Raw genomic sequence first — 14,412 nt, forward strand, 5'->3', positions numbered from 1 at the left:
TTTTTTTTGTGCTTGGGATGACTTCAACTTGAAAGAGATTTTTCTCCCTTATTCCCTTTGACTCTTTTGCTATAAATTCTTTGTCTTATGGTCCCCTACTTCACAACTACCTGATGAGGGAGCAGTGCTCTGAAAGCTAGTGCTTCCAAATAAACCTGTTGGACTATAACCTGGTGTTGTGTAATTTTTAATGTTGTCCACCCCAGTCCAACACTGGGTCCTCCACATTGTATATTAACAATGTATTTGTAGAGAAAGCAGATATGATATATCACTTTTTTGAAATCTTTTGAGTTTGTGGAATTCTCTACCTTACTGCTGTCAATCAACAGAGAAAAGAATATTAAATGTTAGCATGATATCCCAATGAGCAGTACTTTCATTTTTCACCAGTGCTTAAATATCTTTTCAAATAAAGTATTTTTGAATATGTACTTACCTTTTTCTAATTTTTCAATAGCAGCCTTCTCTGGTGAAAAAAGAGTTAAAGTTGTTAAAATGGTACATAGTAAAGCATTTCCTCCTTTCTCAAAAATAAAAACTTTTGTGAGATCTGGTTTCAAACTTCATAAAGTAGTCTCTAAAGTGGGACAGAGTTTAATTTTGTGTGATTATGTAATATAGATGATAACCGGTTCACAGCCTGTTTTACATCACTGACAGTATTTATTTCCATAAAACTCTTTGTTGTTATTGAGATTACCTTTCGCAAGATATCATTCTTGCAATTTTCTGTCAAGGAAGAATACGTCTTACTATTTGAAACTCTGGATCTTAAAATCTTATTGCATATATACTTCAGTTTCTTTGCTACACCTGGCCCCTGCCCATTGCTTTTTCTGTAAAACTTGAAATCCTTGGATGTTATAGTCAGCCTTGCAATGTTGGTAAAGAGCTGAAAATCAATGGATAAGGGTAACAGTACAAGTCATTGAAAAAAAATCAACATCATTGTTTGCATATGGTGAGGTAAATTTTACGCCTGCTAATTTCATTCCTATGTGTTCAGAAATAATCAGAAAATCGCTGTGGAATTCACATCACTGAAATTAGGAGCAGATGTGGGCAGTTCAGCCCATCAACCCCATGCTGCCATTCAACATGCTCATGGCTGATCCTTTAAATTTGCTCCATTTTTCTGTTCTGTCTCTATATCCCTTCACATCTTAAACTCTAGAAGTCTATTTCTTTCTCATATATATATTCCGTGACATGGCTTGTGCAGCTTTCTGTGGTAGACAATTCCATATGTTCATCACCCTCTGAGTGAGATGTTTCACCTCAACTGAGTATGAAACAACCTCTCACAAATCCTAAGCGTCTTGTTCTGGGCCTATTGCACCAGGGAGAAATATTGCCCACGATAAGCCTGTCATTCTAAGATTCAATCATTTTTATGTGAAGCTTGTTACTTAATGGACAAGTGATACTACACCAAACCCCAGTATAGAGACTTCTGGCTATGAGCCTGATTACAATATTCAGCACCTAAGCTATCTTTCACCCAGCTTTTAGTGAGGTTGATAGGACTGTCTCCTGCTATTTGTGCCCATGCTTTGGAACTATTGTATGATGGAACAAATAATGATGTAAAAAAAAGAGATGTTGAATTGATTTTGCTATGTTGAAAATGCGAAACTCAGTTAAAAATCATACTGTAAAGTTACAACTGAATCTTAAAGTTACAAATGTCATCTTTGTGCTGATATTTTTGAAATCCACGGGTTACAGTGTCAAAATTCAAATGCAGTTTGATTGTTCATTCATTCAATTACTTACGTCTTTTAATTTCAGCTGTATCACGCTTTATCCCTCCTGTGGACAAAGAATTGACATGGAGTTTTATTTCACTGTTTAGATACTTAGTGAGTATAATTTTCTTTGAACTTTTGACTTTTAAATTTTTTTGTCAATCATTAACTGCTTATTAAAATTGTGAAGTTAGCCTGTTTAAATGTGTAAGTGGTACTTTCAGTACACTTCCAGTAATGACGTACCAGTGGTATTGTGCACCTTTAACAAGTTTCCCATTTAATAATTTTCTGGAAGTTTATTTTTTATTTAAATGAACTGTTACTTTTGACTTAAAGGAGAAACGCTCTTTAATGTCCTGGACCTGAAATTTTTACAGTGGGTAAGAAGTAAAGAATTAGAACAATTCCACCTCAACAAAGCCAGCCTGGAAAAGAGTACCTCAGATTTTGGGGATTGATGTTCACAGTTGTTCTGCTTGCTGACATGAAATGTTTTTGGAGTCAGGAACAAGGGCTTTTGGGTGTTTAGGAGGGCTATGGGAAAGCCTTCTTCATTGCTGTGGTACATTTTTGCAGCGTTAAAGAAGAATTTAAAAAAACCTTCAACTCTCATCTCTCACACATCCTTGCCTTCTTCATCCTCCCCATGCCTAATCCATACCACCTTATGATTCCTTGTATCCTCCATGCTAACCTCTGCTTGCTATAACTAATTCTCTGGGCTCTCTGCGGCTCTTATGTTAAACTTCAGATCACTGCATGCCAACCTATGCCCCAAATGCATCACTGTTTGCTCTTTTACCCTCCACGTCAACTCAACTTTAACCCTTCATAGGCAGATCTTAGGATTCATTCTATAATTAGGTAAACTTATTCCTGATGAAGGACCTTTGCCCAAAACATCAACTCTCCTGCTCCTCGGATGCTGCCTGACCTGCTGTGCTTTTCCAGCACCACACTCTCGACTCTAAAGTTATTAATGTCTATTTTGATGAGTTGACTTTTTAAACTTTTCAAAAAGATATCCTAATTGATAAAAACCCATTCACCAAAGTTAACTCCCTTTAACCTCTTGTAAAAACTAAAATGTTTATATATGTTTCATTATTGGAGTTTTCGTTTCAAAATAGAGGCAGATGTGTGTTGATTATTTTTGCATGTGTTAATTTTTAAAAAAAGCACAATCATTTGAAAAAACTTCTGGAATGATTTCTAAATCTAGCATTAGTCAGAAAGCAGGTGTTTCATTATTTATTCATGGGCTGGAGGCTTGGCTGGATGGACCAGTGCTTTATTTTCCATTCCTAGTTGCCCTTGAGAAGTTGGTGAAAAATAGAAACTAGGAACTGATGTAAGGCCATTTGGTTCGGTAAGAATTCTCCACTATTCAATATGATCATTAATCCAAGATAGAAAGCTAATTGTTGAAAGTCAACTAGGAGACTGATTGCAGTAAAAGGAACATCTAAAGATGTCGTTAGAAAAGGGACCATTAGGAAAGGAAATAAATATTAAAACTGTAGTTGTAGTGTAAAGAGAACAAGTTTTCCCAAGGGTAGGGGAATCCAATACTTGAGGACATAGGTTTAGGATGAGACGGAAGAGATTTAAAATGGACCAAAGGAACCTACATTTTTTCGTGCAGATGGTGGTGCTTGTTTGGAGTGAACTGTCAGAGGAGATGGTGGAGGAGAAAAGCATCTGGATGGGTACGTGAATAGGAAGGGTTCAGAGGGATATGGGCCAAATGCTGGCAAATGGCAATAGATTAATTTATCATATCTGGTTGGCATGGACAAGTTGGACTGAAGGGTCTGTTTTTGTACTGTACATCTCTATGACTCTATATTTTCTTAGATTGTATGGAAAAGGGAGAGATGGTTCAGGACTGTCAAGAAGTTACTTCCTTGATTATTGATGGAAAGAATCAGACTATAGGAGGTTCTGAATAATACATCTTAAAATAAAGCTTTTTGTATTGTTGTATGGGATGTGGATGTTTCGAGGCAGAAGTGAGGACTGCAGATACTGGAGATCAGAGTCTAGATTAGAGTGGTGCTAGAAAAGCACAGCAGGTCAGGCAGCATCCGAGGAGCAGAAAAATTGATGTTTCGGGCAAAAGCCCTTCATCAAGAATGTTGCTAGATTGTGGATGTTACTGGCAAGGCTACTAGTACATGCTTTCCATACCAAATTGCCCTTCAACTGAATTGTTTGTTAGGTCATTTCACAGTGTTGATACACATCTAGTTGGCCAGACCAGGTAAGGACCTTAAATTACATTGATCAATCAGACTGAATTTTAATGACAATCAACCATAGGTACGTGGTCAACATTAGGCTTGCTTTTAATTCTTTTTAAAATTGGTTTTACATTTCACCGCATGGTGGGATTTGAACCTGTGCCCTCAGAACATCAGCCTCGGGCTTTGAGAGATGGGCCGAGGAGTGGCAGATGGAATTTAATTTAGATAAATGTGAGTATGCTTGCTTTTATTAGTCATTGAGCAGAGAAGTTGGGAGGTCATGTGCGAGTATAAAGGACAATGGGGAGGCCACTTTTGGAATACTTCATTCAATTCTAGTCTCCCTGCTATAGAAAGATGTTGTTAAACTTGAAAGAGTTCAGAAAAGATCTATAAGGATGTTGCCAAGGATGGAGGGTTTGAGCTATCGGGAAAGGCTGAAGGCTGGAACTATCTTCCCGAGAGTATCGGAGCCTTATAGAGATTTATAAAATCATAAGGGGCATGGAAAGGGTGAATAGCCAAGGTCTTATCCCCAGAGGGGATAGGTTTTAGTTGAGAAGGGAAAGATTTATCATAGATCGTGGAATCCCTACAGTGTGGAAACAGGCTCTCCGGCCCAACAAATCTACACTGACCCTCCAAAGAGTAACCCACCCAGACCCATTCCCCTACCGTCTTCTCCTATATTTACTCCTGACCTGTGCACCTAACCTACACATTCCTGAACACTATGTGCAATTTAGCATGGCCAATTCACCTAACCTGCACATCTTACGATTGTGGGAGGAAACCGGAGCACCTGGAGGAAACCCACGCAGACACGGGGAGAATGTGCAAACTCCACACATACACTTGCCTGAGGCTTGAACCGAATCCAGGTCCGTGGTGCTATGAGACAGCAGTGCCGCCCTCTTTAAAAGAGAAGCAAGGGCAACTTTCTTACGCAGTGGGTGGTGTGTGTATGGAATGAACTGCCAGAGGAAATGGTGGAGGCTAGTACAAATTTAGACATCAGGATGGGTATATGAATAGAAAAGGTTTGGAAGGATACGGGCCAAATGCTTGCAAATGGGATGAGATTAATTTAGGATATCTGGTCGGCATGATGGATGGGTCTGTTTCTGTGCTGTCCATCTCTATGACTGGATGACTCCATATCAGAAATTGACCCAAAACCAACACCAGAGCAGATGGTGGTTTAATTGTAATATCACTGGACAAGCAAACCAAAACTCAGGCTGATGTTTTGGAGACATGGTTTTGAATCATGTCATTGGAATCAATACTCAATAACAACCTCGGATAAAAAGCTGGTCTAATGGTCATCATGCAACTGCTGTCGATTATCATCTACAAACATTTGGTTCACTAGCGGAGGGAATTTGCCATCCTTACCAGACCAAATCTGTGGTAATATGGATGACTCTTATTTATGATTGAGGCAGTAAGTGTTAGGCAATAAATGCTAGTGTAGCCAACGAGGCCCACATTCCCTGAACAAATGTTTAAGAAATCTCACAGTTTTGCAAGCCTCAGCTGGAATTTTAAAAAAAATTAATTCAGAGGATGTGGGTGTCAATCATGTTTTAAGAGTGTGTCACATTGCCCCACGTCTGAAGTCACAAAAGGACAACAGTTTCCCAAAGAATATTAGTGAACCAGATGGGCTTTTCCTGATGAATGACAACAGTTTCAAGCTTGTCATTAGAATCTTAATTTCAGATTTGTTTGTGAATTCAAATTCCACCGTTTTCATGGTAGCATTCAAATCCCTGTCCCCTTAGAGAACTTTAACAATGAGCTTGGAGGGCTGGAAAAGGCCAAGAAATTTCTTTGGCAAATAGGATTTTTTAAAAATTCCAATGTATTTTTGAGTTTTGAGGAACCAAGGGGAGATAAGGAAAGAGTACGTGCACTCAAGAACAAAGGAGGAAATTTATGCCTGGAGAGGATGTGGGTGAGATGCTTAACAACTAGTTTGAATTGGTATTCACAAAGGAGAAGAACATGGTGGATGGTGAGTCTAGAAATGCTTATGTTGATGTTCTAGGGCAAGTTGATATAAAAAGGAGTAGGAGTTGGCTGTTTTGAAAAGCCTTAAGGTAGCTGGGACTCCCGTTGTTTGTAATATGTACTTGATTTACAGGAGAATGTATGTGGTCTGATTAGTATACTTGCAGACGACACAAACGTTGAGAAAGCAGTGAATAGTGAAGAGAATTGCAGAAGATATAGCAGGATATAGATAGGCTGGAGACTTGGGCAGAGAAATGGCAGATGGAATTAAATCCAAACAAATGCAAGGTAATGCATTTTGGAAAGTCTAATGCAGGAGGGAAGTGTACAGTAAGTGGCAGAGCCGTTACAAGTATTAACATACTGAGGGATCTAGGCATATAGGTCCACAGTTCTCTGAAAGTGGTAACACAAGTAGATAAGGTGGTAAAGAAGGATTGTGGCATGCTTACCTTCATTGGTTAGGGCACAGAGTATAACAATTGGCAGGTCATGTTGCAGCTGTTTAGAGCTTGCATAAGGCCACATTTGGAATATAGCACATAATTCTGGCTGCAACACAACCAGAAGGAATTAGAAAGGTTTTGAGAGGATACAGAAAAGGTTTACTAAGATATTGCCTGGTTTGGAGGGTATTATCTATGAGGAGAGATTGGACAAACTCAGTTTATTTTCACTTGAATGTCAGATGTTGAGGGCGTGACCTGACGGAGATTTAGAAACATATAGAATAGATAATTGGAGTCTTTTTTCCAGATTAAAAATGTCAATTACTAGGGGACACTGGTTTAAGGTAAAAGGGGGAAAATTTAAATGAGATGAGAGAGGCAAGGTTTTTACATAGAGGGTGGTAAGTGCCTGAAATGTGCTGCCAGAGCAGATGGTGAAGGCAGATACGATAGCAAAGTTTAAGAGGCATTGTGATTAGGCATGGAATAGACGGATATGGATCTCGTAGAGCCAGAAGGTTTTTGGTTTAGAAAGGTACAATGTGTTGGTGTAGGCTTCGTGGGCCGAAGGGCTTGTTCCTATGCTGTTTCTTTGTTCGTTCTTCTTTATTCAGAACGTACCTGGGGCTTTGGACTATATTCTAGCAATAATTCTACTAGGCCATCAACTGACACTAAGATAGGCAGAGTTGTGGATAGCGTCGAAGGATGTTGTGGGTTACAGAAGGACATAGATAAGGTCCAGAGCTGGGCTGAGAAGTGAAAAATGAAGTTTAATGCAGAAAAGTGCAAGGTAATTCACGTCAGAAGAAGCAGAATGCAGAGTACTGGTCTAATGGTAAAATTCTTGGCATTGTTGATGAACAGAGAGATCTTGGTATCCAGACGCACTAATCCCTGAAGGTTGCCGCCCAGGTTGATAGTGTTGTTAACAAGGCAAATGGTGTGTTGCCGTTTATTGGTAGGGGATTGAGTTTCAGAACCATGAGGTCATGCTTCAGCTGTACAAGGCACTGGTAAAGCCGCACCTGGAGTATGGAGTACAGTTTTGGTCATCGCATTATAGGGAGGATGTGGAAGCTTTGGAAAGGGTTCAGAGGAGATTTACTAGGATGTTGCCTGATATGGAAGGAAGGTCTTACGAGGAAAGGCTGAGGGAATTGAGGCTGTTTTTGTTGGAGAGAAGAAGGTTGAGACGTGACTTAAATGAGACAATAAGATAATCAAAGGGTTAGGTAGGCTGGATAGTGAAGGCTAACATGAGGGGACATAGCTTTAAATTGAGGTATAGATTTCGGACAGATATCAGGGGTAGTTTCTTTACTCAGAGAGTAGTAGGGGTGTGGAATGGCATGCCTGTAGACTTGCTGATGTTAAGGGCATTTAAATGGGCATTGGAGAAACAAATGGATAATAATGGAATGGTTAGATGGGCATCAGATTAATTTCACAGGTGGGTGCAACATCGAGGGCCAAAGGGCCTTTGCTGTGCTGTATATTTCTATGTTCTACGTTCTATCTCCCTGACGCTGGTCACAAACTTTGTTGATTCTCATTCATTTGAGTGCTTATTGCAGCTTTTCCTTAGACAGTGTTTCATTCATAAAGTTTTTAATATTCCATTATCAACAATCTGGGGATTGTTACCAATGGTTACCATTGACCAGAAACTAAACTGGATTAGCTAAAGAAATAGTTGGCAATAAGAGCAATTAAGAGGCTAGGAATCCTGCTGCCAGTAACTCACTTCCTATCTGCTCAAGGCCTGTCCACAATCTGCAAGCCACAAATCAGGAGTATGATGAAACACTACTCACTTGCCTGGAAGAGTGCAGTTCTGAAAATATTCAACAAGCTTGATACCCTTCAGGTTAGGATTGGCACCGGATTCTCAAATATTAATTCTCACCACCATTGATTCTCAACTGGGAATACTATCTAAAAGATGCGCTGCATAAATTCACGAAGAATCCTTGGACAACACCTTGCAAACCTCCAATTACTATTGTCTAGAAAGACAAGGGCAGCCGATACATGGGAGCACCACCATCTGCAAGTTCCCCTCCAAGCTGCTCACCATCCTGATTTGGAAATATACCGCTGTTCCTTCACAGTCATTGGATCAAAATCCTGGAATTCCCTCTCTTAACAGCACTGTGAGTCTACCTACACCACATCAACTGCAGCGGTTCAAGAGGACAGTTCACCACCACCTTCTCAAGGGTAACTAGGGATGGGAAACAAATGTTGTCCAAGCATGCAGCCCAAAATCCTCAGAATGTTTTTTTTAAAAAAAGACCAAAGCCCTTTTGAGAAGCTATGGGGAAAATGTGTAAGGTAACAAGGTTAGCGTATCAGGTAGTTGGTTAAGCAGGTAGGGTGGCAAGTGGGTTACATGATAGGTGGCAGGCGAGTGGTGACAGAGTAGGGTGGCAGGTGGATGGGAAAGCAGTGTGGTGCAAGGTGGTTGACGGGTAGGATGAGACAATTAGGTAGGCATGTGTAGTCAGGGGATGGCCGTCGCAAAGTAGCTTTTGGATATATTGATTATAAATCATTTGTTTCATATCATCCAAAAACCAGGTCTTTCATCCAATTCTCTAAGTGATATCAATCAATTTAATTTTGTTTGATAACATAAATAACTCCCTCACGTATGGTCGTTACATAGTAAGACACTGCATTGCGTAAGACATTGCATTACAAAAGGTGATTTGATTTGCTTCATATATGTCACATATTGCACTGTTCTTGAGTGACTAATATTAAAAGAGTAAATTAAATAAATATTGTTTTCGACTTACGTTTGGGTTTAATATTTTCTTCAAGCCTCCTTTCTGTTGAATAATAAGAATTAAGTTCAACATGATCTAAAACTGTCTATCTATGAGAATTATTTAGTTATAATAAACAGGTGACGATTTAGTTGTTTCACTTATTAGCAATGAAGGACTCGTTTTTTGTGTGTGAAGAATTCTGCTTTGGTTTCAAAAACAGTAGCTGTGGCAATCATGCATGCTTCAGGGGTTGATACTATCTTGCAAGCAGTGCAAGCAGTGCAAGCAGTGACTTCAGTGCAAGCAGTGACAGCATGTAATGGAAGTATGCAGAAAGAACAGATGAAGACTTTACCGATGTGGCAGCTGGAGCAGTGTCCACAATGCTGTTGAGTTTGAAAAAGAGTAGGCAAAAGCAAATCAGCATCAAAGATGATTGACTACTGAGCATTGCTGCTGTGTTTCCCTTCTTCCAAAATTGCAACATTCTAAGTTGCAAAAAACTTTCTTTGACAACAAAGATCGTGAACTCACTTTGTTGGTTCACATCCTGGAGAATGTGGCACTAACAGTGGGACTGTGCATTATAAATGGGGTTTCCCACAGCACTTCTGATGAAGTTGCAATGGTAACATTGTGGCAGAAGTAAGGAACTTTCCAATTCAGGGACTGGGTCTAAGCAAACATAAAGGAATGTCTGGTGAATCTTGACTTTCATTTTTAAACTTTATTAATATTCATAAAGGTTTAATATCCATCTGTCTCATCAGTAAACTAAGGTAATGTTCATTATAATTCATAATAATGTTTATTAGTACTGGTAAAGCTCATTAAAGAAGGAAGGTTTATTAGCAGCAATAAAGTTTATTGGTAATGACAAAGGTGTCATTATCCCAGTAGACTGCTCTCTCATGAGAAAGGGGTGACCAGTGATGGCTTAACCTGAGAATCACCACACCTTAGTTGGTGTGGGAATTGAACCTGCACTGTTGGCATTACTCTGAATTGCAAACCAGCCATCCAGCCAATTGAACTAACCAAAACCTTTATTAATAGCAACAGCAAAATAGATATAGAACTGGCAGAGCTTCTCCATAGAGTGCATGCCAAATTCTATTCAATGCCACTCTATGCTTTCTGTGTCCTTGACAACTATTTGTGCAACAAGTGTCATAGTTGCTTCAACTCTGGGTTTCAGAGTTTAGGCAGCAGTTGGCATTAGCGTGCACACAGGAGGTTGAGGGCTTTATGGCTCACATGTTTGTGGATGTGGTCAGTCTTCAACTGAAGAGCTTAAACAAGAATGCAAATATGTGACCACCAGACAGTGCAACAGTTCATTTAGTACATCCCACTCCCCAGGTAATGAGAGTGATGATATACCTGGGGAGTCTGTCAGAATCACATTTATTATACTGACAGGGGACTGGAAAGCCCTAAGACTCCAACATTGATTTTTGAAGTGGTGATAAATAGTACAAGCATTAAAAAAGTGGTTTTTAATCATGTTAAAATATCTCAAAGAACTTTCTACAATTAATAATTTTGAATTACTATGAATATTTCAATTTTAAAAGGGAAAATTCCAAAACTTACTTTGTCTAATTATACATTCTTGTTGGCGTGATTTTTCTGTTGAAATAGAATATCAGTATTTAGTTGATAAAAACATTGTAAATAAATAAATTTAAAATTACTGAGCATTGCATAAGTACATGATTAATCCAATTAGATAATAAAACTCATTCATGGTGGCAGGATGGATGATGTGTTAAGGCTGCAGCAAGTGTGACTGCATTGAAACCTTTGTGATGCAGGGAAAATAGGTCAGTAATAAGTGTTTGAGACTCATACAGATTTGATTCAGAGTTTAGAAGTGCAGACACTGTAATTCATCAAAGAATGGTGAAATTACATAGATTCTTTAAACCAAGAGGCAGATTCACCATTTAGGATCTTCTCATTTGGTCAGTGTTCTGAGGCATTCTGGATTAGTGGTGCTGGAAGAGCACAGCAGTTCAGGCAGCATCCAAGGAGCTACGAAATCGACGTTTCGGGCAAAAGCCCTTCATCAGGAATAAAGCCCGAAACGTCGATTTCGAAGCTCCTTGGATGCTGCCTGAACTGCTGTGCTCTTCCAGCACCACTAATCCAGAATCTGGTTTCCAGCGTCTGCAGTCATTGTTTTTACCTCAGTGTTCTGAGGCAGGAGGGTGTGCTGCACCTAAGACAGATAAGGAGATCTAGAGGGCAGTAATTCAGGAGACGTATGCAATATAACTGTATGACAAGTTTTAGCATGTCTCTCAGCCTGTTTGGACAATTGGGACTGCAGGGTGGTTGAGCAAACTGACATGGCACCACAGTGCAGGAACCCACCCACATGGGAGTGCAACAAAAAACGTACAAGCAGATAACAATTGTATAATGAGGAGGATTGACATTATTCTCTGCAGCAGAGAATGGGAGTGCACATGGGTCTGTTACCTCCCCAGTGTCAGGATTTGGTACATCTACTCAGGACTGGAAAAAAAATTGCAGCGGGAGGGGCAGAAACCAATGGTTGTGGCCAATGTTGATTCCAACAACATAGATAAAACTAGGATGGATGTTATGTATGGAGAAAGAACCAAAAACTAAAAAAGCAACACCTCAAAGGGATTAATCTCTGGATTATTACCTAATCTAGCAAATTAGCATGGCTCAAAGACTGGTGTGAGAGAAGTGGGTTCTAGGTTGTGGACCATGGCACCACTCTGGGCAAAGTGGGGTCTGTACAGTTTGCACCTAACCATTGCCAGAAGTGGTGTTCTTGTGAACTGCAGAACCAGAAAAGTGGAGAGGATTTTAAATCTTGGAGAGAAGGGGGTCAAATATAGAAAGATATGACATTTCAAAATAAAACGTGGTAAGACAGGAAAATAGTAACATTGGAAATGAGGATCAATGAATGACAGGAAAGGGTAGATTGAACATAGAACATAGAACAATACAGCGCAGAACAGGCCATTCGGCCCTTGATGTTGCGCCAACCTGTGAACTATCCTCAGCTTGTCCCCCTACACGATCCCAAAATCATCCGTGTGCTTACCTAAGGAATGTTTAAATCTCCCTAATGTGGCTGAGTTAACTACATTAACAGGTAGGGCATTCCATGCCCTTACCACTCTCTGTGTAAAGAACCCTGCCTCTGACATTTGTCTTAAATCTATCACCCCTCAATTTGTAGTTGTGCTCCCTCGTACAAGCTGACATCATCATCCTAGGAAAAAGACTTTCACTGTCTACCCTATCTAAACAAACTATTTATCATCAAGACTAGACAGTACAAAGATAACAAAAAGACAACACAAAATGCATTTGAATGTGCATAGCATTTATAAATGAATAGAAAGTGGATTGAAGTAATTAACTAGAATCTGTTAGCCATTACAAAGAGATGTTTCAGGATGACAACAATTGAATCCTAAGTTCAAAGTTTGGGAGAAGATTTGTAGCTCGGGTGCTCGTTGTTGTGGTTCTGTTCGCCGAGCTGGAAATTTGTCTTGCAAACGTTTCGTCCCCTGTCTAGGTGACATCCTCAGTGCTTGGGAGCCTCCTGTGAAGCGCTTCCTCCGGCCGGAGGAAACAGCACAGAAGCGCTTCACAGGAGGCTCCCAAGCACTGAGGATGTCACCTAGACAGGGGCCGAAACGTTTGCAAAACAAATTCCCAGCTTGGCGAACAGAACCACAACAATGAATCCGAAGTATTGAGAGATGCTTGACATTCAAGCAGATCAGGAAGTGAGGCAAAGGTAGAATGATACTATTGTGAATCAGAGATTTCATGCCACAGTAGATAGAGATGATCTTGGTTCAGATCAGGATTTGGAATCACTTTGGGTAGAGATTGGAAATAGAAAGTTAAGATAGTCATTAATAAGAGTGATACAGATGCCCTTTAACAGTATCCTTCAGGCCAGCATGGTTTTATGAAGGTAAGTCATATTTGTATTATTTGCTAGAGTTCTTCAGAAATGTAACAAGCAATGTCAATCAGGTTGGTCCTGTGAATGTAGAATCTGGGCTTCCAGAAGGCACTCAATAAGATGCCACACGAAAAGTTAAGATCACAAAGGTTAGAGATAAATTATTAGCTGAGATAGAGGATTGGATAACCAACAGAAAGTAGAAGGTTGGGATAAATGGGTCTTTTTCTGGTTGTTAAGCTGTAACTAGTGGAGTGTCACAAGGTTCAGTCCTCAGGCTCCAACCATTTATAGAACATAGAACATAGAACAATACAGCACAGAACAGGCCCTTCGGCCCACGATGTTGTGCCGAACTTCTATCCTAGATTAAGCACCCATCCATGTACCTATCCAAATGCCGCTTAAAGGTCGCCAATGAATCTGACTCTACCACTCCCACGGGCAGCGCATTCCATGCCCCCACCACTCTCTGGGTGAAGAACCCACCCCTGACATCTCCCCTATACCTTCCACCCTTCACCTTAAATTTATGTCCCCTTGTAACACTCTGTTGTACCCGGGGAAAAAATCTATACAATCTATATTAATGATTTGAGTGCAGAGCTAGAAAGCTACATTTACAGATGACACTAAAATAGGTGGGAAAGTAGTTGCAATGAATAAATAAGAAATGTACAGATGGATATGGATAGGTTGGGTAAATGGACATAGCAGATAAAATTTACTGTAGATAAGTATGAGATGATCCATTTTGTCGAAGGAATAGAGAGACACTTATTATCTAATTGCAGAGAAACTTCAGAGTGCTTCAGTACAGAGGGGTTTGGGTATCCTTGTGCATGAGTCACAGAAGATTAGTCTGGATACAGAAGGTAATAGGTTAGGCAAATGGAGGTTTGTATTTATTCCTAAAGGAATAGAGCATGACATGAGGAAATTGTTGCTGCACCTGCACAGGTCATTAATGAGACTGCATTTGGAGTATTGTGCTAAATTTTGGTCCCCTTACTTGAGGAAGAATGTAATTCCAATGGAGGCAGTTCAGAGAGGGTTCATTAGATTGATTCCAGAGATGAGGGGTTTACCTTTTGCAGAGAGACTGAGCAGTTTAGGCCTATACTCTCTGGATTCTGGATTAGTGGTGCTGGAAGAGCACAGCAGTTCAGGCAGCATCCAATTAGCTTCGAAATTGAC

The 14,412-nt window shown here is 40.0% G+C and overlaps 1 protein-coding gene across 6 annotated transcripts in view; it reads left to right on the plus strand.

The window, feature by feature from the left end:
- The window catches only part of LOC140480880 (uncharacterized), a 284,964-nt gene that overhangs the window by 202,478 nt on the left and 68,074 nt on the right, over positions 1 to 14,412 (plus strand). For all 6 annotated transcript variants that reach the window (XR_011961423.1, XR_011961422.1, XM_072576428.1 and 3 more), the window contains exon 9: positions 1,795 to 1,865. Coding sequence is in view for 4 of the 6 variants with exons in the window: in XM_072576428.1 (XP_072432529.1) it covers positions 1,795 to 1,833 (39 nt within the window). In the remaining 2 variants the exon portion in view is untranslated. The remainder of the gene's footprint in view (positions 1 to 1,794; positions 1,866 to 14,412) is intronic.

The sequence above is a fragment of the Chiloscyllium punctatum genome, chromosome 8, assembly GCF_047496795.1.
Source record: "Chiloscyllium punctatum isolate Juve2018m chromosome 8, sChiPun1.3, whole genome shotgun sequence".
Taxonomy (NCBI): Eukaryota; Metazoa; Chordata; class Chondrichthyes; order Orectolobiformes; family Hemiscylliidae; genus Chiloscyllium; species Chiloscyllium punctatum.